Source organism: Aulostomus chinensis, chromosome 16, assembly GCF_037954235.1.
Source record: "Aulostomus chinensis isolate RoL2024-O1b breed Wild chromosome 16, RoL_Achi_v1.0, whole genome shotgun sequence".
In the NCBI taxonomy this organism is placed as follows: Eukaryota; Metazoa; Chordata; class Actinopteri; order Syngnathiformes; family Aulostomidae; genus Aulostomus; species Aulostomus chinensis.
In genome coordinates, this window is record NC_141335.1 from 8,744,834 (window position 1) to 8,772,374 (window position 27,541).

General features: G+C 41.8%; 1 protein-coding gene across 1 annotated transcript; it reads right to left on the bottom strand.

The window, feature by feature from the left end:
- Positions 1-135: 135 nt before the first annotated feature.
- Positions 136-26,947, bottom strand: LOC147247380 (protein FAM53B-like). Its single transcript, XM_086180811.1, has 5 exons — positions 26,798-26,947; positions 15,021-15,303; positions 12,686-12,740; positions 10,011-10,885; positions 136-1,741 (listed from the first exon to the last, which is right to left on the bottom strand). Exons 2-5 carry the CDS (start codon positions 15,099-15,101, stop codon positions 1,394-1,396), a joined length of 1,359 nt encoding a protein of 452 aa, XP_086036937.1. The 5' UTR covers positions 15,102-15,303; positions 26,798-26,947; the 3' UTR covers positions 136-1,393.
- Between the last annotated feature and the right edge of the window lie 594 nt (positions 26,948-27,541).

The window sequence follows — 27,541 nt, forward strand, 5'->3', positions numbered from 1 at the left end:
ACTCCAGAGGCAGGTTTGTCACTGCTTCAGTAAAATAACTGATTTTCTTAAGGGAGCCTGGTCCAGATACTGTATGACACATTTGTTTGAAATCAACATGGAGAAGTTGGAGCTGAGCTGTTCTCACTGAGATTCTCTGCTGACTGATGCGTCATGTTTTTTATTACGGAATCTTCACACAAAGCAGAAAATTGTCAGAAATGTTATGGTTCAATGGACTCCAGACTGGTGCTTTAAACTGTTATGACAGTCGTAAAACAAACGAAAAAGTCATAAACGTGATAGAGAACCATTCATTTCGAAAGACCAGCAAAACACTCCAATAATGATCACTCAGCTGCTTGGTGACAAACCCGTCCCTAGTGCTGGCCCATCTATCAACACTTAAACGCTAACTTTGCATGAGTAAATGTCAATGAAGTGGTTTTGAAATGTGATGCAGGAACTGGGTGAGCCTGAGCAACAATTCTGACAAGCATCTGTGAACTCAGCAGCTTGTGCAGATCTACTCTTTTATCTTTGCTTGCAGTATAAATCATTTTATTAAAAGGAAGAAATTATTCCAGACAATCTAAGTGCAGGTTGTAGATTTATTTTGCGTCCATTCTGTTAGAAGAAAGGCCTTCTTGCTCCTTCAAGAACATCACATACAAAACAGTTACTTAGAAAAATATACATTGATATTAGAATGGAAAATTTGAGAGATTCTGTGTTTATTTCAAATATACAATTTGCATATGAAGATACTACAAAACAAAAAGGTGGCTTCGGTGGAAGCTAGTTTCTTAAAGGAGAACTGGGAGAGCAAGCTTCCAAAAGAAGGCACTGTCTTTGTCCGGACTCCTCTTAAAGCTTATTGAGCCTACATTCAGCAAATACAGATTTTAGTGTGTGCAGACAAGATGCAGAGGAAGGTCAAGGGTAAGTTTATGAGAAAGATACCCTTAGATACCCCCACTTTCTCTGACAAACAAACTTGATTTATATACAGGAGCCCTGTTACTGCTACAGTACTACAAAGCTAAGGTTAGCTGACTTTGGAAAGGTCATCAGGTTGCAAGACAGTGGGGGATGGGAGGTTTTCTTAAGACTAACCCTCACTTTCCCACTCCTGAGTTCAGCTGAAAACCCAATAAAAACAAACAACTAAGGTCACTGCTTTTTGATTCAAACAGTAAGAATGTTCAAGGCAAATGTGTCCCTAAGAACCCAGCAGCTAACAACAAACCTCATCCTTTTACATCTTTCATCACTTTCCTCATTTTTCACAACAGCTTTCCCTTTCAAATTTAACACAACACTCTTCCTCTCACTCTCTTTCCGTGTTTTCGTACATCGTCATCAATGTCCTCTAACGTTCAGCAACAGTCTTTTAATATCTGCTATGAAATGTTCAGTTTCTTTCTATCTGGTCAAGATCCAGCTCCCCTCCGAGTTGAAAAATGTCCCTCTGTGTCCCACAATCACCCTTCCAGAGGGCGCGTTTACCCTGCACGATGCCCACAGGAGACCCTGAGCGCGAGTCCACACTGCAAGCCGAGTCGCTATCCAGTTCCTCGTAGGAAGAATCCTCTTCCTCCTCATCTCCTGTCACATCCTGCCGCGGCTCCAGTCCCAGCTCAGACACAGCGGTGAAGTCTGGCTGGCTGGTGATGTCAGAGGAGGGAGGGGGCAGGCTTGATTGGGAGCTGTCGGTGGATGTGAATCCAGGGCAACTCAAGCTCTGAAAAGTCTGAAGTTTCTGTAGAGAGAGCAGAGTAAGATGCACATTAGTTTGTCCACCTTAGCTTCAGCTCCAGGTTCATGCTAGAGGGTTTACTTTGGGGGGGTCAAGCTTGAGGTTTTCCAGAATTGTCAGTTTGGGATACGGTTTCAGTTTAGGCAGCCAAAAGTTGGCCTTCCATCTCACTGACGGTATGTGAGCAAGTAAACACGCAAGCTCACGTGAACACAAACAGGCAAGGGAAGAGCGTACAGAAAATACTAAAGCTAAAGGATGGCTTGAGTAAAACAAACTTGGAGATGAGTTGCAAACCACAAACGCTATCTTGTTTCTGTCTTTCCTGAGGCGTATTCTTCATTTTCAAAGCCGCTGCAAAATGCACATAACATGACAAAGGAGCTGGTAAAGAGGATTTTCTCGTTCAAAGTGATATAGAAGTTTTGTTTTTGGTTTTTTGCTTTTTAACTACTCATAAACACGGTGCCATGAGCTCAATAAGAGATTTTTTTTCCCCCTTTATTATTCCGTTGTGACCACAATGCAGAAAGTGCCAAGTAAGTATATTTAGCTTGAAGCTAACACCCAGATGTATGCTTAGTATTACAAAAACACTTTTATTTGATTTGGCACCTTCCAATATGGCACCACCTTGAATGAGAGCAACAAGCTAGTCAACTGAATGCACCAGCTGGTCCCACACTGCGCTACCGTCAAGGAGTACCGAACCAGAAAGGTTCTAGTTAATTTGTTTTTTTGGTTCAAATCAAATTGTTTTTGTATTACTGAGCATACGACTAGATAAAAGATAGTGAGTATACAAGACAATACACTTGAGAGCTAGTAAACGGACATTTTGCTGTTGTTAGTTTCTGCATTCTATAGTCACACAGAGGTACTGCAGAACAAAACAAAGAAAGATATATTTATGAATACTTGCTAAATACAAATAATGAGTAAAGTACGACTTCAAAATAATGTTACTCAGAGTTTTCACTACACATTTTGCACCCTGCATGTACAACAGGGACTTCTTAAAAAAGAAACTCTATACGTGACCTTGGATGTTTAATTGACAAAGAGGCTGTACTCTGATTTCCTTTCTTCCCTCAATGAATTCCTTTCTGCAACAAAGCAAGGCAGCCGTGCAGAGCTTTGAAGGGGTTAATGATCTCTGGAGTGCCCCAGCAGCAGATGTTGGAGGCATGGAGGTGAATAGAGATGAGGTTTTCTCTATAGAGCCCTGGCTTACATGACGGACACCTCTAATGTTCCCTAGCATGTGTTAGGACATTGCTTTTCCTGTTACAATGAACTGGGAGTCTCCCTTTCTTAAGTAGGCTCACTTTTTTTTTTCGCCCTTCTCTCTTCTGACTGAACACGGACCAACAGAGAAATGTGTCTGTCTGAGCTAGATAGATAGCTGGATAAACTTTAGGTGAAAGCTCCTCAAAACACAGAATATTTAAAGAGCTTCAGTGTGTCGTATCATGTGTGTAGTGGGAGGTCTTTGCTGTAGTTACCCCCCCCCCCCCCAGTGGAAAAGGGGATTTCTACACCCTTGTTCAGTCTGTTCAGCCCCCAGTATTACCCTACTACTAATTATCACAGCAGAAGAGGAGACGGATGGGGGAGAAAGGAGGAGGAGAGGGGGAGGGAGAGTGGGGGCAGGCTTCACAATATGCTTTCTATAAAGTCTACTAAAGCTGACGGGGATTTAGGTGGGTGTGGTAAAAGTTTGGGGGGAGCAGGGTTAGATTTCTGCCATATACCCAGCTTTGCCTATGTTTTTTCTTCCTTGGACTTGAGTAAACCCCCACACAGATGGAATAGATACACACACACACACACACACACACACACACACACACTATGATCACACATATGTAGGCACCCATTACGTCAGGTCTCACATAACCCACTGCCATAAACAGGAGTTGGGAAGGTTGTTTTCTTACTCTTAGTGATTTAATCCAGGTTTACTGTAAAAGAATAAGCAGGAATGGTAAAATATTAAAGGCCGAACTATCTTGATGAATTACCGTCATTACTATGGATCAAAAACTGCAGATCCACCATCTTTAATTAAAACCTCCCTCCTTGTCTTGGGGTGTGTGCTCTAATAATACAGGTCAGAGAGGAAACACACTAAACACCGGGAGGAGGAAACATGCCTTGAGAAATAAAATTCAGCCAAACAAAGATTCATGATGTTGTTTTAATGAGCATGATGTCGGAGCCTGGGTAGTGCAGCAGTCTGCTGTTATGCCTACCAGTATGGGGACTGCTAGTTCAGTTGTCTGTGCTGCTTCTGGCTTGGTTGGGCAACAACTGGCTGTGTCTGCATGTGGAAATGAGGGGCTCCCCTGGTCAGTCAGGGCACTAATTTGTAATCAGTTAGCCCCCCCCCCCCCCTTTCCACCCACACACACACACACACACACTTCCCCAATATAAAAGGTGGAGGTAATATGCATCAAAAAGCAGTTCACCCACTGCTATCAATCAACAAATAAGAGGAAGATTCCTAACAACAGACAGTTACACTCTTTCCCTTTCTTTCGCTTCCTCTCCTCAAACTCAAATCAAAAGTAGGTGATTGTCACTGACATTCTGCAGCTTTGGCAGACAGCCAGAAGAAGTGATGAAGTGCCTCTTTCCACAGGCATCCTCAGGTCCCATCACCAGCTCACATGATTGGTCACCGAAGTGTTACATCAGGTTGTGTTTCTCTGACAGTAAAGGCTGCAGTCCTGCTGTGGCCCCTGCCATAGGACACACTATCCACATTCAAATAAATGACAGAACCTGCACCTTCACCTGCAGCGCCTCCTTTGTTCCACCAACTGTGGCAGTGCCACAGAGGCGGTTTTGCATACTTAAGCAGGAGGTAAATGTTTGTCTGTGGACAGAAGTAGGGATGATCTTCAGTTAATTTATCAATCACTGTAATTCAAATCCTAAAAGCCTGAACATTAAAACACCATTTTATACAAATTACTGATACACTGGAAAACAAGATCCATTGTTCCAGACCACTGACCAGCACTCCTACAGTAAAGCTGTTATCTACATCATGGGATCAAATGGCAGCTGTTAGAATGGGAGAAGCACAAGTTCAAACCAAGAGGTTAGGCAAATATCCTCCTGATAATTAGGGCAAACAACAAACGACACCCTGCTACACACTACATGGTGTGTATGTTTTAGACAAGTGCACCAGCAGGACTTCTGCCAAATCACATAGAGAGAGATTAATACAAATTTAAGTACTGTGCAAAGCAGCATTTGACGTACAGCAACAACAACAAAAAAAGAAGAAGTTGGATTAGTTCTGAAATTAGGTCAGATAAACAACATCCAGAGACACACAGCTCTGAGGGAGACAGACAAACAGACCTCCAACAGTAAAACAAAAGAGAGGGCAGAAGTGCAAGCAATGAAAGGAAACTTTAACTCATTCCTGACAACCAGACAACGTAAACGCACACCTCAGCATCAATCATCTGCTTATTTGTCTGGTATTCACTGTACCACAAAAGGAATGCATGGTAGATATGTACAAATGCCTGGTTGAGATCAGTAAGATCAGAAAAAAGAATGTTTGGATCTTATTTTAAAAAGATAGCAGATGTTTATTTTCAATACCAGCGAATCTTAGTGGTAAAATATGTGAGTGTGATGTTATGTTATGTCTATATCATAGAGAAGGTTTGGGACAAGTCACAGCATGTGATTACACAACGACGTCGCGGCGTCCACCTAGCTAGGTGTTCCCACAAGCCTGTGGGGCTCGCCGCTCTGCTATGATCACCATGTCTGCCATCCCAGGAATGGAGCGAGATTGGAGAGAGGAGGGGAGCTCAGATTTGGGCCAGGGAGAAGATATTAATAGAGAGGAGTGAGAAGTTAGTCTGCCAACTTCATAGCACAAATAATAACCCCCCCCCCCTTTCTTCCTCCTGCCATTTCTTTCCTGAGTGCACAGGCAACTGCACACACAAACATTCACTCAACAGGCCTCCGTTTACCACCTCTACAGAAAAGCCAAAGATAGCCTGCAATTTTTCTTCCAAGTACACAATGACCAGTCTGAGGTTGTCAAGTGGTACTTGGGAGACAACACACACACATTAAACAATTGAAATGACATTAGCCAGGCAGGCCTCATATGTGCAGTTTCCTCAGAAGTGTGAGCTGCGTCAACAATCATTCAGCAAGTGACCTAGAATCAGAAGGTAACATTCCCTGTCTGACAGCTCTCTACGCCCACTAAGAGGAGGAAAAAATAAAGGAGGGCCAAGGTGGGAGGGCAGCCAGGGATACAAACTACACCACGGAGAGGGGATGCACACGGCCAACACGGGGAAGATTATTCATGGAATTTTAGGGGTGGGTACATGTAAATCCCGACGACAGTTGAGCTATAACTGATTAGCACGACATGCATCCCCAGAATTCACACCCGCCTTCATTGACGTGGTGGAGGAATCTAAAGGCCAAATTACACAGTGTTCCACTGACAACACACACACACACACACACACACACACACACACACACACACACACACACACACACACACACACACACACACACACAGGCGACTTAGGTTAAGTACTGACCCTCTACAACCTCACACATTGGGATGGTCCGCCTATATGAGAAGAATAAACACCTCCACACTTACAGATGAATGTGTGGGAAAAATAACGAGGAGTTCAGACTGTATGACTAATCTACACACCTATAAAAAGAGGAGGAGTTATGTTGACAAGTGTATGTAGTGTTGAACTCTTTCTTCACACCTAAGGGCAAGCAGTGCTCCTTATCAGCCGTAAGTCCTGGGATTGTGAGGGGAGATGGTGTGTGTGTGCATTAGGTAAGAGTGGGCGGAGAAATCCCAAAATAGCAATCCTTTTGTATTTGGTGTATTTTAACATGAAAAGCATCATTTAGAGGACCTAAAAAGGATGGCTGCTGCTCTTTCCCTACATGAATGTACAGTAATACTGAAATGACAGAAAACTAATTTTGCAAAACTGCATGCATTTCGGTTTCTTTTTCTTTTTAATAATGTGACAAATGAAGACTCCTCTAATCCAGGGGATGTTTTTGGCATCACTATCAACAAAGGCCAACTCAAGGCCAATAAGTTCCCAGATCACCGGTGAGTCAGTCTACATTTCGGTTTGGTTGTCAGACATGTTGAGCGAGGACACGCTGGGCCGCATCTCCCAGTCAGTATCGACAAAATGACAGGTAGTTACTTTCATCTGTAAAAGCTGTCCAGCAGTAGGTGGTCAGTGCTGACAAGGCTGCTGAGGCTACCTGGACTTTAGCTCCTTTCTCCTCACTGAATGGGTGTAGTTCAGATGCTCTGCGAGATACTATACACAGCTTTAGGAAGTACAACTAGCACATGGAATCCCCTCGCCATCACTATCGGTCTAGCGCATTTGTGGTTTTTTCCTTTATGCTAGCTAGAAAAACCGTTTGATGGTGTTTATGGACATTAACAAGTCACAAAAGTATGCTGGGCGGTTAATGGTTGACCTTTGACAACCCTGGGGTGTAGCCAGAGAGAGAATCTTGCATAAAAGGTGTGGTCAATTCACACATCAAGTCAGTTTCAACAGAGTATTCCCACACGAGGCAGAGAAATCGCATCTGTTCCAAAGCTTGAGGGTAATGATTCTTTAGTCACAAGAGCAGGCACAGGTTGTAACCACCCCCATGTTTCGACATTATCACTTCCTTTCCCAGACAGTTTGCCAGCTTGCAAGCGTTTTTTTGTGATTCTCACAGCCAAACCAGCTCACTAACCTATAAGACAGCTGCTCTTCAGAGAATTTTGAGTCATTTAATCTTTCGTGATAAGGAACATCTCTGCTTGTTTAATTTAGGTGCTTCCTTTGACCTGAACTGGTGACTGCGCAAAAAGACACACCTAATTTTAACTCAGAGAGAGATTAGAGTGATAGAATAGAGGATCTTTGAATAAGTGGAGCGAGTTCATGAACTGTATATAGTGTATGTACTGTTGTTTACTTGCTTCACTCCAGGCACGCAAGAGTGAGAAAGCAAACACACCAACACTCTGAAACGACCCATCTAACCTGCACGACCTGACTTCTTTCAACACTGCTGAGTACATGCATTTGTGCGCGTCACTTGGAAAACAAAAAGTGTTTAGCCAAAACAAAACTGAGAGGAGAAACAATGGCTCTGCCTGTTAATTCTTGAGAAATCTAAGAAAGTGTGGCCAACAAACTTGCTGCAGAGGTGCACTCCTGCCCTCAAGCATTCCTGCAACCAGAGGTAACGAAAAATGTGTGTTTGTGTATCCGTGTTAGTTTGTGTGATCGGTGTGCTTGATTTTTTCCCCTCTTAGCAGCTGGCATGACTCAAGGAAACATGCTCACTAGGCTCCATTACTGAAGCCTTGTTGATCCAACTCTGGCTAGGTTGTGAGGGTGACTGCCTGGGAACACAAATCCTTTGGGGGTGGAATAAGGGAGGGTATAGGAATAAATTGATGGTACTTCCTATTAAGAGAATGGGATAAAGACAATATTTGCGTGTGACGAAGGAAGAGTTTGGCATATCTGAAAAGAAAAATTGACGGAAAACAACAGGACATTATCTATGCACCAAGTTCTTAGTCATTCCATTGTGCCTGAGCACAGGTCAGCTCCTGTTTCAGTGGCAACCACGGGCAGAAAGTCACTTAACAGGACACAAACGGGTGGAATTTTTTTTTTTTTTAAACAAACATAAGGCATGTAAATAAGGTGTTGGGCCACTGGAATAGATTCTGCAAGTCTCTTGACATTAACTGGAGTTCTGAACATTGTTTCGAATTATATTCCCTGACATGGTGTAAAGAAGGAAGTGGTGGGATGTGCAGCCTCATTTATTCCTGTGAAAACCACTCAGTGGCACATGATCCAAAAAGAAGTTCAGTTTCCAGGTATGAAGAAACATCCATTGCCCACATCTGCCAAATAATGGTTTAGGCTGTAAGCCCCCTCTGAAAGGTCATACAGTAATTTAATCTTAGAGCTCTTTTAGAATTATTAAATGATTTTCAAACTAAATTAATCAAACTATGATGGTGAGCCGAGTCATTTTGTGTGGTTGTGAAGCACAAGTTATCTATCTACATTTTTATAGCTACATCTTTCACAATCCAAGGGTGGGAGAAAAGGTGTTTCTGGGCCTCAGTACATCTCTTAACAGATCCCATAGTTGTAATTAAACAGTTTGGCCTTAAGTAAATTTGTCTTACCGCACATCCTGTATCCAGTTCTCATTATATATCCATGTTTGGGGAATCGGAGCAAGAATCACATCAACTTTAACACTCCAAACATTCAGGAAGGTCTCTGTTCTTTGGAGAATATCCATCTATTACACTCATTCAGTCACCCAAGTTCTCTGAACGATTTCAGGGTCAGTTAAATGAATGGCCGAACGAGATGTGATTAAAGAGTCAAATCAAGATCACCATGGGCTGCATTAAAACATCAGAGCGCTGCCAGGCAGTGAAATAGTACATGTCATTAAAATATTTCTGCAGTGCTATTTTTGGTTTGGTCAGGGGTCATTTTAATTCTGTGGCTGTTCCTCTGAGTGGGGAACAAATTGATGTATTTTTGTGCTTGTAGTGTTTTTCTTTGCAACCAAATACCTCCACTATTAATCACTTTTTGTTGCTGTAACAGTATAGAAGTTGTGGGAATGACAGACAGAAAAAGGGTGAGAATTAAAGAGAGGCGGCAAATGAATGATGAGGGGTCCAACCTTTGGACTGGCCGTTTACCCAACAGAGTAATTGAAATGATAACCGGAACCTGGCTCTCTAGAACATAGAGCTGGGCAGCATGACCGAACATGAGGAATGCTTCGCTAGTAAGCGCCACTCCCTGAGCTGTAGGGTAGGAGACCTGAGATCACTTAGCCTTGAAGCCTCAGAACCCACGACCCAGAAAACTTAATTCAGCTTGATTTAATTCAGTCCCTGATCAGATTCCGAGAGAGGGACGAGGACGAGTTATGTTTGTAGAGATCCTCCTCCAGGTCTGAGAACAAAAGGGCATTTGTCTACGTGGTAAGTGTGTTTGGTCCAGAGGTTAATGAAATGCAAGAGAGGATGTTTTACTGCTTTAAAGCAAGATTAGAAATAATCTGAGCTGATTTATGTCTAATCAGCAAATGAAAGTGATACTACTCTCGCATTAGTATTACTGTGTGTGCTTTCAACATGTGTTCTACATTTCTAACTAACCTGAGTCATCTTTGCCAGGTCCAGGGAGGGACGCTGCTCCTGGGCGTCCTCTGGTCTCCTCCGCTTCATACCAATCTTTTTGTCATTTAGCACGCAGGGCTGAGACCTACTCCGAGACAAACAACCGTTGCCCCCAGCTCTCTGGCAAGCTCGCCGTCCCAGTTCTGGGGTGGAGTCTGGAGAACTGGCCTCTGATGCTTCTTCCCTCTGGAGCTCAGGCAGGCTGATCTGCTCATGGGAGAGGGAGAGGGGTCGGAGGAAGTGGTGATGGAGGGAGTGGTGGTGTTGCGAGGAGGGAGAGGTAGGGGAGACTGGAGAGGCAGTGAACTGAGGGTGGAAAGGCAGTCGCTGGCTAAAGAATGGCAGGTCCAGGGCTCCGTCTGAATGGATGCTGGAGCGAGAGGGCAAACTGAAGCTGGAGCTGCGCTGCATGGTGGGACAGTGACCACCAGAAAACCCTCCACCACCTCGGACACTACCTCCGCTGTGGCACCTTCGTTTCTCCACTGTCGTCCACACTCGTGAGCTTTGGGGCCTCCAAGATGAGCGAAACCCACTAAACTCATCGGAGAAGGACAGGGAGCGACACTGGCGCTTGCTGGGGGGTGCTGCAGGAGCTTGGCTGGTGGCTGTAGTGGTGTAATGTGCAGTGGTGGAAGTGGTGTGGGAGCGGGGGTTGTTCATGCTGCCGTCACCAAGACTGAGATCTCTTATCAGGCTTGTGATTGCTGTGGCGCTGCCCGGCTCCTTGGCCCAGTGCTGGTTTCCCGGCTCAGGCATCACATCCCACAGGTTCTCTAGACTGGCACCAGCCTGGCAGGGAGCTCTCTGCTGAATGGCGCAGCTCCGCCCCAGGTTCAGCCACCTATCTGCCTCTACAACATTAAAAACACAGATTCTCAATGACCTTGCATTATGCCAACAAGATTATAATTCCCATAAAACCTTCTTTAATACTATATTAACTAATTAAAGAGCCTTAAACAAACAGAATAAAAGCCTTAAGCAAGAAGGGATGACTGCAATAAGATCAAGCTGATTGAAAGTGAAACTGTTGCTGCCAAATAAAGCATCAAGGAATAACAACTAATAAGAAATCAAATACAGACGCAGGTTTAGCACCGCTACACACAAAACATAATCACATTTTATAAATATCCTCAATTTGCACGGCTTGAAATGGGAGAATTAAGTGTCGAAGGAGATAAAACTCCACCTCAAGAGCTTAAACCTCATTTGTAACTGCACTGTAAAACAAAAGGGACACGCAGATGAGAGGACAGTGAGTTAAAATCCCGTCCTGCAAGTTTCGTGGCATTTAAATAGTGGCATTTCAATTTTCAGTGCATTTCCGAGACATTGCTGATGATAATTAGTTTTTTAATGCAGAATTTGGAAACGATAACTTAGCACACTGTTATTTCATTTGTTTATGACTCAGCAAGATCTCTTTGTCTAATTTCTCTCTATCAAGAACAGCTGAAGAGCTCAATCCTCTGCCATTTCTACTGACATCAAACTTAGATACTTTAATTGAAATGCTTAAAGGTGTTTTTTTTGAATGTTTTGATAACTCCAACAGTGACAAAGCAACCCTGAAATTAAAATACTACACCCCAGACAAAATCCAAATTGTTCCCTGATTCAAATATCTGTGAGGATATATAAACTTTGAGGTACCCAGCTGACAAATAAGCAGACAAACTGGTGTACATTCATCCATATTACAAACTATTTAAATGTGACCTTGCAAGAATGCGGGTACCAAATACCTGAGCTATTTATTTCTTTAGAGTCAAGTGTTCAGCAGGATATGCTTCGGGAAGCAGTATTGTTTGCCAGCCGTCTTACCACTGGCACAAAGCAGTCTATCACGCAGTTGAGGGCGATAATACACCTCCAGTCAAGTACCGTATTGGCTCAAGCTAAGTGGTGGAGTTGGGAACCTATTGAAGCATTTGGCAAAAGGACCCGATTGCTGATCCAAACCTCGTCCTACTGGATTGTGTTCTCTAATTTTGGCATGCTCCCTTTCAGACCACTGGATGGAAATCATTGTTTTGGGCGGACAAACAATGCACGGGGGCTACAGTGATGACCTGACAGGAATGCTAGGAAAACAACTTGACAAGAGGGAGAAAAAAGGGATGAACTTCAAAAGGCCAAGCTTTAAAAGCAAGAGAGAAAGTGCTGGTTGATCTACCAAGTCATGCTAGACACAGTCAACGCCTCACTCCTCTATGTGATGTCTCCACATCAACCTCCCAAACAGAGAAGGAGGAGAGTGAGTGTTAGCGGGAGCTCGTATTTACACTGTCTTTTATCACAGGGGGTAATTACTGTTACACTAACAGAGCCAAAGGAAAATTGTTGACACAGGCAACAGCATAATCATTTACTGTAACGTCCCACAGGAACTGTGTGCAACGTAACATGGAGGCAGGTGCACCCTGATGGTGAGATGGGGGTGCAGAGCAAGAGAGAAGTGAAACAGTTAAAGTGAGGGTCTTGGACCATATCAACCAGCAGAAGAATTTAAAGTGACGATATAATAGCCAACTCTACATCGATGCATTACAAAAGGACCTGATCACAACCATAACATAATCCACTTTGAGTGTGAATACAAAAGATGGAACAAAATATATTTTTAAAAAAAAAGGAGCTTTACCCACCAACGGTTCCACAGGAGAAGAGGGTGGTCCCTCTGCTCATGGTGTGGAGCTCACGCTGTAGATGGACAAATGAGGACATTAAACCAAAAGAAAAAGAGGAACGAAAGTTGGCCATCATAACTGTAATCAAATGATAAGATTAGCATGAAGTTTGTGTTAACAGCTCAAAAGGTTCAGGAAATATCCACTTTTGAGATATTTAGACAAATGTTTCCAGTTAATATCTCCCCTCGTGCTGTAGTTCTTCATTTTATTCAGTCAGATTGATATTTTAAAAAAAAAATACAACAAATGTGACGCATTATCAAACAAATTAATCTGCCCAACACTATAAATGTTTAGTCAGTCTTACCTCAACCACCGACAACCGTGAGATGCTTTTTTGACACTGCTGTAGTCAACAGTTTTTATAATCAAATGTAAAAGCAATCTTAGGACTTTATAAGGGCAAATTTGTATTGTGGTTCCAAAAAAAAAAAAAAAAAAGCGCATTTATTGAGGGATAAATTTAGAATTTCAAATGCAGATTATGTTTTGTCGGCTAGGGAGTTTTTTTTCAGTTCTGTCATCTGTCAGCATAATTATACCAAATCTACCAGGGCTACCCTAGACTTTCCTTCAATTTCTTAAACATTTCTTGACATTTTCATTAATTTCTAAGAAAATATTACATGGACTCTGTAGGGAGGAAAAGAAAAAAAAAAAAAAACCTCTGGCATTTTATATTTTTGGAGATATATCAAGACAAATACAAAATTTTCAGTAGTGGATCTGCATTTAATTGAGGAGCAGGCTATTGCTGTTGGCGGAGGTTTGCTCTCCTACTGCACATCTAGTTTTATTATGTTATTGCTTCTTCATTTGAAATCCTTCTTACAGCAGGGTGGCGGCTGTGTGCACAAAGGACAAAAAGAAAATACCGTGACACTGTGGCTCTGACTCACACGAAGCTCACAAATACAAAACTGAGCCTATGATGTTACAAGATAAATAAATAGAATCAACTGGTGAATCAAACCTAATTTCAAATATCGTTAGGCGCATATTGAAAAGGTAACAGAAAGCTAGGACAACAAAAATGTTGTCCAAAACCTTTATAAAACAACTGACATACTGTCGAGCTGTTTTCTGGTATAGAGGAGAAGGCATGCTTTAGGGTTTTCAATGTCAATGAGAAAATAAAACGATTCATTTGAAACACAGAAGGAAAATAGCCTGCATGTCAGAAAAGCCCAGCGGGTTCTCTCCAAGGGGGGTGATGTTTTGTTTATGGAGACAAAATCTCTAGGACATGTAAGATAATGTACAAGCAGGGTCAAAACATCAGGAAGAGTGAAAGCTTAGATCAGATTACGAATTTTACACAACCCTTCAACATGCCAGTGTGGACTTACCTGAATGCAGGAAAAAATACAACACAGGCACTACTACTTTTTGTCTTCCAGAAACACTGGATACAGAACTGAAACCGAGGTATAATAGATCTCAGAGGGGACCTCTGCACACTGCCATGTTACTAATTTAGTCATTATAAACTGACTTTTGCCACACGCAAGAGGTTGTCGGTGAAATGACAACTGACTAAAGGGAATGCTAACAAAGTTTGAGCCTAGCTGGCTTGACTGAACGGGGGAAGACGAACAGCATTGTTTAACACGTGTAGCATGTTCAGCGTGTCCATATCACAGTATTCATGTTATTTTCAGCCTCCAGCTTCATCAAACTGTCTGAAAACCATGTATGCTAGCATCTGCAGTTGCTACCATTCTCTTTACATTTATTAAAATTTTTGCTTGTTATCCAAGTTGTAGCCAAATCATCATATTTCAATTTCTGGGGCTTATTGCTAGTCCAATATGGCCAGACTGCTGGGGCGATAACATTACGCGCATGACCGTGGTAATTTGCAAAATTCTATGTTATCAACGCCTTGTTGAATCCCGAAATGCTACTCCTTAAAGACAGTTGAATCCATGTGGGCTGTCAGATGATTTTGAGCTGGTACGGTATGCATTTTTAAAGTGTTTAGAGCTCAATTAGATTAGCTTTTTATCAGGGCTAATGTTTTAGCTATCGGTGCTACACCCACACTGATGGGAGTTGATATGAAAACAAAAAACAGTTAAAAACTAGTAAAAATCATTCCTGTATGAGATTAAGGAGGGTTTAACATGACTTATTCAACCAAAATTAAGGTGTTTTATTCTGTTGACGCCTGCCTACAGGTGTCATTGATAACGTGGTCACACGGATATGAATATAATGCCAACTAAACATTGTTCAGATCCTTTAACACCTTTCATAGTGTGAAACTCATGAGGTTAGGGTCTCTCACCAGCCGTCTCTCGATGTTCTTTGACCTTACATCATTGACACCCTTCTTCTTTTCCAGTGTTTTTGAGAAAATGATCACCATGGTAACACGTGGCTCTTCTCCAGTCTGTTCAGGTGTAGGAGGGGGCCACAAGCAGCCATCTTAGACCAAGGTGGAAGGACGACAGCGGGTTAAACAGACGGCTGGTTGGTGACCTCCCATCTGCAGTGCAGCCCCTCAAGTGCTGCTGCTGATGATGATGATGGTAGAGGTGGGAGGCGGTCTTAGACACTCTAGCCAAACCCTGTGTTGATAGAAAGAGAGGAAAATGAATATATGGCATTTAAATACTGACAGTTCATTCACACAAGCTGCAGGAAAGAAAAGAATCCAGCTCCTGGCTGGCAGACGAGGTGGGCAAATAGACGCATACAGCTCGGGGTTGAGCATAGCTAAAGTGTTGATGGACAAATAGCAGCCAGTGGGGCAAATCTACCGAAAATATGTGTCCCCTAAAGTTCTCTTTACAATATTTTCCATAGCACCATTAAAGCCAGAAACCAAAATAAAATGGCTCATGCAAATCCCACTAAATGTGCCTTTGTCTCATCTAATTGTGAGGCATGCTAAACTGCAACCGCTGTGTCTCACAGTGCCATATGGTGCTGGAATGAAGTCTAATAAAAGTTACCAGATGAATAACACAGATAAATAATGTAACCCCATCCCATTTGAATTAAACAAGTGCTTCATGAATGAAACACTGTTCGCATTATACAGCTTAAGCCTATTTGACTGTTTTTCAAACAAACACAAACAGGTGGCAGTCAAACAGAAATAGGGCGCAGATTTTTTCAAATGCAAAAAAGGGTCCATTCATTCAATTTATTTGAGGCAGGTTTAGCACAAGAGGATAACTCAATGAAATGTCCAGTCTCACTGTGAGATACAGTATATTTAAGTCATTATTTGCCAAATGAGTATTTTCATAACCTGCTGCTTCCTTGTCTGTATAAAACAGCCAGAAACATGAGGGAATCTAAACACGGGGAACCAAGAAACATTTATCCTGGAAAAGACATCAGTTACATCGCAGATGTGGCCAAGAAACAGGAATAGAAAAAGGAACATGTATGGAACGGCGGTTGCTTAATCGACTGCTTTCACCCACAGATGGTAAAACACAGACAGTCCTGCCGGCGGTAAACACAAACAGTTTTTATACTTAAGGCAGGGAGCCCATATGCTTCCATTGTTTTTGACAAACATGCCTCATCAGCTCTGCTCTACTCAGCCAACAGGATGCACGGGGAAGTCGGGGTAAAGGACGGGCAGGTTCAAGTTCTTCACCCTCGGTAGGGAATGGGAAGAGTTGCAGTGGCCTTGAGCTTGTGTACTTCACTAACAAAGCACCCATCATGCAATTCAATTTCAGTTCTAAATATGTCAGATCATTTTAAATTATTTCCAGAAAATCTGCAACAGATTATGCAAATGTAGGTGTGTTCCATCCATCCAGTTCTCTTATGCAAATCTTAAGAGTTGGTTAAGCCAGTTACATATGCGCTGTTTCATTTCCTCATTCATTCATTGCATATTAATGCTTGTGCTGAGCTCAGCAGTCAGATTCTGGAAGTCATATCTTATTTGTATTCTCTACGATAAAGTTGATTATGAGCTATAATGTTGTAACTAACAGAGTAGACTTTTGACCAGTGAGCAGATTGTGACACAACAGTATGGGATGCTGTAGAAACCGAATTCCTACGATATCCAACTTGCTTTTAGCAAAAACAGTTTTATTTGCTACTGCATGGAGAAGCACTAAACTACTCACAATCCTAAATCTAACTGTGACATCTCTGATTTGGTGGAGCATCCTGTTATCGTGCAAATATTTGCTGCATGTCAGCCATTTTGAGTTGAAGGAGTTGCCCTGCGATCAGTGAGGAACTTGGCTACAGAGACTTGATTTACTCCTTCATTCTATAAATGAGAATTATTTTGATATCATAAATTATTTATAGCTGTGACAAGTTTGATAGAAATAACAAAAATGGTCAGTTGGTCATGAAATTTGTTCAGAAATCTTATTTGGAAAGGGTGAGTAGTTAATTGACTCTTACACCTTGTTTCCGCAAATGGACATCTGGGGCCAGCAAGTCAACTAATACTCTTGGTTGGAGGTCCATTCATTTGGAAAGCTCTGTGAACCTCAGCGTCTTTGCAAAGTTCCTGGTGCACTTTTTGCGTCAAGTACACTGACAGAACTTTAACTTTCGCCCTGGACTTTGGATAGAAAAGACCATGGAAAGTGTGTTATAACTAAAACAAGCAAACAGCTAAAGCTCTGCAGCTATCCATGCAGGTATTCCACACAAGTTGGGGGGGAGGGGCAGCCAAAAACCATCGACATTTCTACCATATTCCTGGGTATACTATACAAAAATTATGGAGACCAGATGTCTGTATGTGGAAACCGGGCATTGAGATAATTATGTCCAGTAAAGAGTCTTGCATTGTCTGTTTTCCTACTTTTTTTGTGCATGGAAATAAATATTTTATGGTGACAATTAAGGTGGAAGTTGGTTGGCTTTGGGTTCTGGGTTTAAAAATATTTATATAAAAGGGATTTTCTTTATCATCATTGGAGAAAATAAATGGGAAATTCACTTTGGGGAATGGAGTTGTTGAAAAAGTGGGCTGTCACAGTTGAGCTCCACTGAGGTGTGTTAATAAGTGGAGGTTTACTATCTCTAATTGTTACTCAAGGACAAAATGAAGACAAATGAAGATTCATAGCCATCTCCTCAACTTTTTCTCACGTAAATTGTGCATTATACTTCCATCTGTGGAAACACTGCTACTGCCAGCATCCAGTTATTGTGCATAATAGTGTATTTTTTGCATGGTTCAGATCCCCTAATCAACCGTTGGCTCGAGTCAGCTTTCTGCTGTGAACCAACCCACGATCGATCTTCCGGGCCTATATGTCATCCTGCCTGTGTAGCATGTGGTTTTAAGTTAAGTGAGGGTTGTTGCACTTACATAACACGCTCCACAGAGAACGATGCAAGTGTGCACAGGGTTTTACACTGTGGCAGAACAGCTTGTGCATTCGGGTCAACAGCGGAAACAACATATTAGCCCACACACAGATCTGATAAAGTAACTTTATACCGGCCTCGTTACGTCTTCTTTTTTTCTGTCATCTCTATCATTCTTTCTCCTCCAGCCTCATGACTACATGAAGACTATAAATGTTTCACATAGACCAGCCCCAAACCAACTGCTAGCATATGACTCCCATTATCTCCATTTATCCCGGAGAGTCACTGGAGCACAACTGGGCCTCTGCAGGAAAGAGAGGCTTGTGTTGGGAGTCAGATGAGGAGGGAATGTTCTTCTTGATCAGCTTGAGATTGCTTTACTGATTAGGACTGACAGTGAGTAATGGATGAGGCGAGTAACAGGGTTTGTGTGTGTGTTAGGATGATTGGGGAACGGTTAGATGGATGTCATTAGGAAGTGTGACATGCTCAGTCTGGGCCTTTACACAACCTCCATAGTATTAACTAGAGTGTGTATGTGTATTTGTGTCTGTACACAAGTATGCCGCTAACCTGGTGTGCAGTGACTGGCAAGTGGGGTCATGGGAGAGGGCGAACAGAGTGCAAATTCAACCCCCGAGCCATGCTTACTTAATGAAGCGACTCTTCATGATGGGGAAAGCAGAGCTAAAGGGTGACAGAGCTGGAGGGTACTTTTAGTCCAGTGTCTACTGATTACGGATCAGATTTTTTTAAACTAACTGCATGTTGATGTGTGCAGACTTTATTGTTTGACATGCTGTTTCACTTAAAAAAAAAAAAAAAATCCGGGCAGAACTGATCAGTTTGCAGGGCAGCTGTTTCGATATTAAAGTGACTGGTCTGACTCAATTTGCAACTTGTGTGGTTCCCAGGTCTCTGCTTGAGTTTAGCAGATCGAGACTTCATCGTCTACTATTAGCATAACACTCCCAAATTTCAAACCTGTCAGCAACCCAAATGCATTGTTGGTAATATAGCTACCAGGTATTAATGATGAAGAATCTTTGTGACAAGCTTAATCGCAAACAGCTGCCCCCTGAAATGTTTGTCATAGAGGTTGGACTGGCAACAAGCTCAGTTTTGCTTCCTTTACTCCAAATCTCTCACTCCCAAACCCCAACCATTCAGAAAACAACAAGAAAGGATGATGGGACTCCCACTAATCCCTAATTTGGAGATCAAACATTTAAACAAGGTATTAAAGATATCCGATTAAGCACAGCCTTGCATGGGTCATTTCCTTTTTCACACATGTCGAATTAGAGGAAAATAGTCCTGTTTTTCCACTGCGACAATTAAGTAAACACTGTTGGAGTCTGTTATTATAGAAACATACAATCATCTCAGTTTAAATCTTCACTGGCTTTGCAAGACTATGTAGAAGTTAGTCCTAATATGACCAGATGCTTTTGGCATTAAATGGGAACAATTATCCTGTACAGGGCAATGAAAAATTCAAGATGCATGCAACAAAATGTGACCTCCATAGTGGACTCACATCTAATGGTAATTCTAGTCAGATTTGTGTACGTAGGGGTGCAGACAGCAGCTCTTGGCTCACAATAGCCAGTGACTCAGGAGGGCACTAGAAAGGGCAGCAAAGATAATATGGCTCTCTGCCCAGGCTGTGATTTGTACAGGCAGATGAATAGGAGCCTATTTGGGGCCCCCTGAAGTTCTGTGACGGGGTGTTTAGTGTCCATCACCAATTGGCTCTGCTTACTGCATACTTGTGCGGAGCGCGTCTGGTGTCAAGACTTTGATCGGTGGCTGCAGCTGAAGAAAAAAAAAAACAACCCTTCCATTTCATACTAATAAAATTCTCATCAACAACAAAAACACTACAAGTGTGACATCTGATTCTTATTTTCCAAAAGAGGTTACATGCAAGGGATTCACTGAAAGTACAGTTGTATTTTTGACAGGTTTTTACTATAAAAAATTTCATGACAAATAAAATGGACGCCGGCGTGTACATAGTTTATGTGACCGTGGAAACAAGATAAGAACATCAAAAAGAAAAAAAAGTTTTACACCAAAGCCCTTTCTACTCTGAGAGAATAAAAAGTAAGAGCGATTACTTTGAAAGAGTGTGCAGTGTGGATTGTTCATTCAGTGTGAAAACACAGCCACCCCTCTGACCAATAGTGCTGCAGAGGTCATAAAAATGGTCCTAGGGGAGGTCAAGACATACCATTGAATCCTCTGGCCATCACCCTAGTACCCACTGGCAGGGGAACATCAGCCAAACGCCATCCCAACACTAGATCTTCAGAAGTGCATAAACAATGAAGCGCTCATTAGGCTGAATTTATGCTAGGACATCCAGCTGAACGTTTCCCCAATTACAATGAACCACAGCATCAATAGAGCCACTCAAAGTCCCCATTTAGTGGGGGATTCAAACGGATTATTTGTTTCATTTTTTAACTTTGGAAACCAGGTAATTCGCCTCGAATTACACTGCAATAGGAAGTAACATGTCAAAATCCCTCTCATGTCCAAAAGTACAAAATGGTTTTTGCTTCTTTCTTCTTTTTTTTCCACTGCTTAGCTGGCACATAGATACTAACATCACATGCAAGCACACTTCCCTCTGCAGTACTGCTTCCCTTGCGGTTACATGTCACCGCTGATTCAAGTGCAGAAGGCATAGACTTCATTACTAACCCCCCCACCCCCCCAAAAAAACAACCCACAAGGCATTGTGACACCAAGGTAACTTCAAACATAAACCCTGACTGAACACATCAGATTATAAATCAAAAAAGATAAGGAAAGGTGCAGTTAAATAGTGCTATCATGCTGTTTTTATGTGTAGCTGCAGCTTATGTTTCAAGGTTTGGCAATAAATATGTAGCGTTCGTTGTCTTTGTCATTGGGATTGTGAATATAAAGCTTATTTTATTTTGTATATGTACACCTAAGTTTTCGAAAAAATACTTCTTTCTTTATGAATGCTTCCTTTGTTGTTTTATCTTATTTATTCACTGCATCAGTTTTCCATCAATATTCTCAATCCTAATCATAACGTGGAGCTCCTTGTGTGTTTAGGGTTAGGGTATGGAAAAAAAATCATCCATAATACCACTAGATACGAAGTCGATTTTGGGAGATTTATCACAAATATTCTTAGAGGCCTGTTTTTCTCTGACATGCTTCATAAAACAGTTGCTTAGTAGTACAGTACACATTTCTAGGAATTTGATGGGTTGCCATAGTAACCAGACACAAACAGAGGATAACAATGACAACTGGAGATGTGAATAAGGAAGATATCACCCAGCCAGTAAAGAATAATAGCTGGATAACTCGTCCTTTACTTTATCAGTGAGTGTGTTTTCTCACAGGAAACTGGACTATGCTGGTATGAAAAGCTGCTATGCACGTACGCACGCACACACACACACACACACACACACACACACACACACACGCACACAACACAATACAACTTTTCCATACAGTCTTAAGTGTATTCAGAGTTGACCTCTGTGTCTCAGACTAGTTAACTGGAAAAGCTTGACATGCGTAGCATCAGGTGTTTTAGTTTGAGTAAAAGAAGGTATTGGGGCCTCTTGCCCCCTGGGGTGACCCTCACATGCCTCAACCCTCCATACATCAGGTACCCCACTAATTGCAGCCCCCCCCACACACACACCCCACACACACACACACCCCCACCTATGAATCCTTGCCTTTCCGCTTGTGGTTTCTTCCATTATCCATGAGAGCCTGTTCTGTGCACACTAACCAGAGCTCTAATCCATCAGGGATACATTACATGGGAGCCTTCAGCGCCGGCTAGCAATCGCCCGACAATTGCTGGGCTCTATAAGGGGCTCCGCTCCTATGTTGTAAAAGCGAGTGATGTTACACATGTTGTCACTAGCAACAATCGAGCAGCGAGTGATACTGCAGCGGTTATATAACGCCGTGTTCACGTTGTGGAGGTGTGTTATGGCTGAGAGTAAAATTGAGAGTGTGTTGGGGTGGGAGAAAGTCCGAAAGAAAACTATGAGCAGCATTCCTTCGCTCCATTCATTCATTCATTCATTCATTCATGAGAGGGCTCAGTTCACCATATGGACCCTCTGACTGTTCAGCATCGTGTACAGCTCATGTATTACTGGAGCCTCATGATGTATAGATTTGATCTGACTTAACAGACTCACGTAGGATTCATTCTTGCGATTGGCTGATGTTGAGGTATCAAATTCAGTACTGGAAAAAAGGTAAAGGAACCACTCTAAAAACATCAATAATAACAATTCCTTTAGTCTAATGTTGGCATTCATTTTGATATATATACATTTTTGCATGTATTTGCTCATCAGAATAACTATTTAGATTAATGAAACCTCTTAAAGATATTTTGTTGTTAAAATCTAAATGTGCTTGCTGTTTGCTGGTTCAAACAGTACGGTAAATTTACTTGCGCATTTCTATGACACGCAAGCAGCAGATTGTGCTATTTTACATACAAGACGTACACAACACAAACCGAAAAACATGTTGCATCATCCTCTGCAGTAATTCAGCTGTTCAGCTGTCAGAAGTCCTGCTGCCTTGTGCAGGTACATGCAGGTGTATGTAAAGAACTTACTGACATGCAAACTTCCGCCTGACAACTGTGAGCCAATTAGAATTATACAGTGATGGGAGGCCTGCAGACGGGAGTTATGACGCCATTATAATTGGCCTTCATTGTGCAAGCAGGATCGTCAGGACACACTGGCTCTGTGCTCAAGCTGAGGCTTGTATGAGAAAGCCACCTTTGGAGGATGTAGCATATTAAGTGCAAGGTTAGTATAAAGAAAAGCCATTGGGCTTAACTGTAAAAGTAAGGAGAAACAGAACGCTTTATCAAGAAGAGTAGAAAACATGTAATATAGCAGAAGCATTGAGTGATTTAGTTGTTGTTTTTTTTTTCTACAGATGCAAATGAGGGATCTCTGAAAGAAATCGGAGCTGTCTTCACAGTGCATGATTCAGACAGGAGCTATGTGATGGCTGACTTCTCGAGTAGTCAGGCCAAAGCTGGAAAATAAACTGAAGAATGCCAGCTACCACTGTCATTCAACTACAGGTGTGTTGTGATGACACGAGGCAACACAAGACAAAACACGAGCTCATCTAGACTCGAAATTCTCCAGAAAAATACATGCTTAAAAACACACACACACACGCAGATGTCATTTTTCTTTGGGAACACTGGATATGTACTGTATATTTAACCTCCGTTACTGTTAGAGCCAACTTATCTTTGTAAACATAACCCCACTGAGACCTAAAAATGCCTATAAAAACTACAGCTTTTTCAATTAGCCTCCTAAAACCTGAGGGTTGTATGAAAAACTGTCCATTAAAACCTTTATTTAGTAGGCCCAGTGAGACACGCTAAATATCCATGAAGACCATGGCGGTCGAAACAGCCGCTCAATCACACAAGTTAAAGATTCCCTATCAAATTAGTGGTTTCGGTCTCCAGCTTTCCACATTTGCTATGTTTGAAAAGCCACCTCAGGAGAGCGTAAAAACTGTTTCATGAAATCGGGGGAGTTTCCATCAACCTTTTCTAATGTGATACTTCAAAATAAGTAGATTGCCTCAGGATTAAAGGTAGAAAACCCCATATATGTTAGGTCAGGTCTGAATGGGCCTTCCTATTCTAACATAGACTCAAACCACTGTGGGGCATGTTGATGGGAACATTGCTACTGCATCCCAGAATGCTTTTCATCTTTAAGTAGAGTGTGCTGCCTGTCTTGGGGGGTTGGGGGAGTGCTTCTCTGGTGTATGTGAGAATGCCTCTTTTCTTTTCAGCTGCAGGTCTTTGGCTCTGTGGGCGTCGAGACGCCAGACTTACAAATCTATCATGTTAATGAGGAAGGAAAATACACAATGAAGAGGAAGAGCGTTGAAACAAATATACTAAATAACCAAGGTATTTGTTTACATTTCCCTGAAGCCAAATGGTAGAGTTTCAGTGTTTGTAGCAGTTGTCATGACTGAAGGTCACAGAAAAGAAAGGGAAGCTTCTGAAATGAATAGCACGGAGGCACAGACAGGCATGGCTAACAACCCTTTTCTGGTAGCTTTGCATAATGCCTCAGGCCAGAGAACGAGTAAAAGCAAGAGAGAGCCACAGTATTAGAGGAGTAGAAAGCCAGATGACACAGTACCAGGGAAAAACAGGAAAAGGTGAAATAAACAGAAAGACAAAACGAGAGAAAGTGCGAGAGGGGTAAAGTGGCAGCATGTGCGTCAGAGCGTGGATTGAGTGAGTTGTACACACAGACAGAGAATGGACCAGTTGCTTGCTCGGCACACAGCTGCCCTCTGACAGAATGGAGCTCTAATAGGGCCCTTTGCCTGCAACACAAAGACGGTGCAAATGTGCACGTCTTAAGCACACACTGCAGCACTGAGTGACTGAAAAACCCACCCAGCCTTAATATCTTTCAGAAATTATGGCCGTAGCATCTCTTAAACACATCTACAGACCAACGACAGTGGGTACAATTGCAGTGAAGTTGTTCTTTACAAAAAGAACGAAGCGAAGACCTGTTGCAGCCGAGGAACTGAAGAAAGTGAGAACATGTAGTTTCCTCTTTTGTCAGATGAAAGCTGGGTATCACACCTCTTTTAAGTGGAGGAACATATATCACGGTTTAAAATCCTAATCCTGATCATTTCATATAAGGTGGGGTTCACTTTTGTTATTTTTAAAACTGATGTTTTTTGTCTCGTAAGATATCGTTTTATAACTTTACTTTGTTTTACAACTGGAAAGGCAGTTAAAAGGAGCTCACAGAACAGGGCTCCTGTGAAAGCTGGTATGTATTTATGTTTGCGAGGCCCGCTTATCAACGTCTCACTTGATGTTGGAGAACCTACATGACATCTTCACCTGACTCTCCGCTCCGCTTCAGCGACAACTTGCCTTCATGAGAGCATTTTTTTTTTTTTTTTAAAGAAACTAGGCAGCCATGCTTGAGAGTCACAGACCACAGCTGCTATGGTGGTGGTGGAATCAAGAAACATTTCTCAGTATTTTCAATTTGGGCACTCTGGTACTAAACCAGTTCTTTGCGGTTTTGTGTTTATAGTGTCCACAGAGATCACCCGACTGCTGTGGAATATAAAAAAAAGGGCAAAACATTCGCAAAGACATTAACTTCTGAATACACACAAGAGAAGGAAACAGACATTCACTTCTGAACCAATATTGAGTTGTTGCAAAATAAGCCCAGTCCCGTGATTGACTAACAGCTACTGAATTGATAGCAGATGAGCAGGGAGGCCAGATATTGGATTTTTTTTTTAAACAGATATCTTTTCTAACTACTTCTGCTGATTGCTGATTGTGCCATAACATCTGTAAACAAGCCCATAAATCCTGTTTGAATAAACAAAGACAAGCAATTCGAGCAAAACTGGGTCACTATGAATATCAGACCAATGGCGATGTATTAAAGTTGACAAATATCTGTTGATATTATCCTGCATCCCAAGAGAACAGGGTTCATTTTACTGATTTGATTATAGATTTTTTTTTTTGTTTGGCTTTTGGCATGAATGACCCTGTTTTATACAATATAATGTATTTATTAACTTTATGGGTTCATATTAATACTTAAGTGTCATAAAGCTGGGTTTCAGTTTCACAAATGGGTAGTGACATCAATTTAGTGTGCAGTTTATGACTATCACGCAGTCCATAACAAGACTATGACAAGGACGCAGCCCCATATCTGTCCTCTGAAAACAAAAAAGCGAGGAAGAACAATGAGGCCCATTGTTTCAAACCCTCGAGCTTAAACAAAATCACCTCCGCTGATGCTCAGAAGAGCAATTAACAGTGACAGATCACCACCTATAGATTGTAAAAACTACAACTTGTGAGGGAGACATGCATCCAGGCAAAAGCACTGAAATGATTAACACTTTTCATGAACAATTAATGAATCATTACCTGTAACATGTAAAAATAAATAAATAAAAAAAAGGATAATGATGAATCATGAAAAAATGAATCAACCCAGAGTGTCCTGCAAGGATTTTTCAGTCCATCCAAAAGACTGAAGAATCTTTATTTCCTCTCATAAATGACAAAAAAAAAGCAGCAAATCCTAATATTTAAGAGTCTGGACCCAGCAAAAAAAAAAAAAAGGATTCATCAAAATACTTGACGATTAATTTTCTTTAGTTTTTGTTTTTCTTGCAGCTCTCAAGACATTTCTCAAACTCTTAATAAATGGCTGTGGTGAGAAAGTGTGTGGGTTGCATATCAACCACATCAACGCACATCATATATGACAACATCCTGATTATAACTACAGTGAAATATATAGGTGTGCTGATGAACAAATTTAGCATGTGCACCCTTCTGAAGCTGGTTATTACGCAGATTTTTTTTTTTTAAACGCAGCAACAGGTTGGTCATGCTCACGAACAGCAGAAGTGAAGATACTCCACAACAACTCATCTGAAGTTAATCATGGCAGGAGAACGTGAATCACTAAGCAAATAAAGTAAATGCCAAGAGAGAGGAAGAAGCTTTCTGATTTATGCCCCGAAGTAACCTAATAGTGTTGCCATGTAATGTTTCAGTATCAGACCAGCAACAAAACTAACAAGAAGAAACCACTGAGTTCCAGCAGGGTTAAAAGTGTCATGTAACGGGAATAAATGCCCTACTACCTGGCCAGCAGAGGCTCTTTCGAAGTTAGGTCATCTTCAAAAAGAAAGGAGTAGAAAACCTCAAGTTTGAGGCAGTTGCAACAGCCGCCAGCGCAAGACTGAGCAGGACTGCGAGCAGCTGAGGGCTGGCTGCTGCTTTCAGCCTCCGCATTGATTGTAACAATATCCGCGTTCAGATGAACCACGCTGACGGGGGGGGGGGGGGGGGGGGGGAAGGTGGCCCACTAGCTAACAAAAGCGACAAAAATAAATAATGAATGTACAATGGAATATATATTTGTAGTACTTATAGTCAAAACCGTAAAATATGTACAATGTATGACTGAACACAGCTCAAAATTTTACTTAAAGCTAAGACATCCACCCCTTCCAAGGTGGTATGTCCTGCTGCGGTCCTCCCTCAGGCATTTACAATACTCATGTCTGTATTTCCATGCTTTTCATTGATGTTCATGACGTCATATTGGCATCACATATCCAAGGGAAGCAGAATTCAACCAACTGTGCTTCCTGGCTAAAGTTGTAACCAGCCTAAAACAACGATTTAGACATTTATAGAAATATAAGTGTTACTGAATAAATATTACAGTTTGCTGCTATGTTGCAACATGAATGGAAAAGTTGAAAACTTGGATACAAAAGTAGTGCTCTGGTACAAGTAAAAGTCTACTCTAAAAAACTGACTTAATAAAAAGCAGACCTGTATTTGATTTTGGGTTTACTTGAAGAATCAAAAGTAAAAGT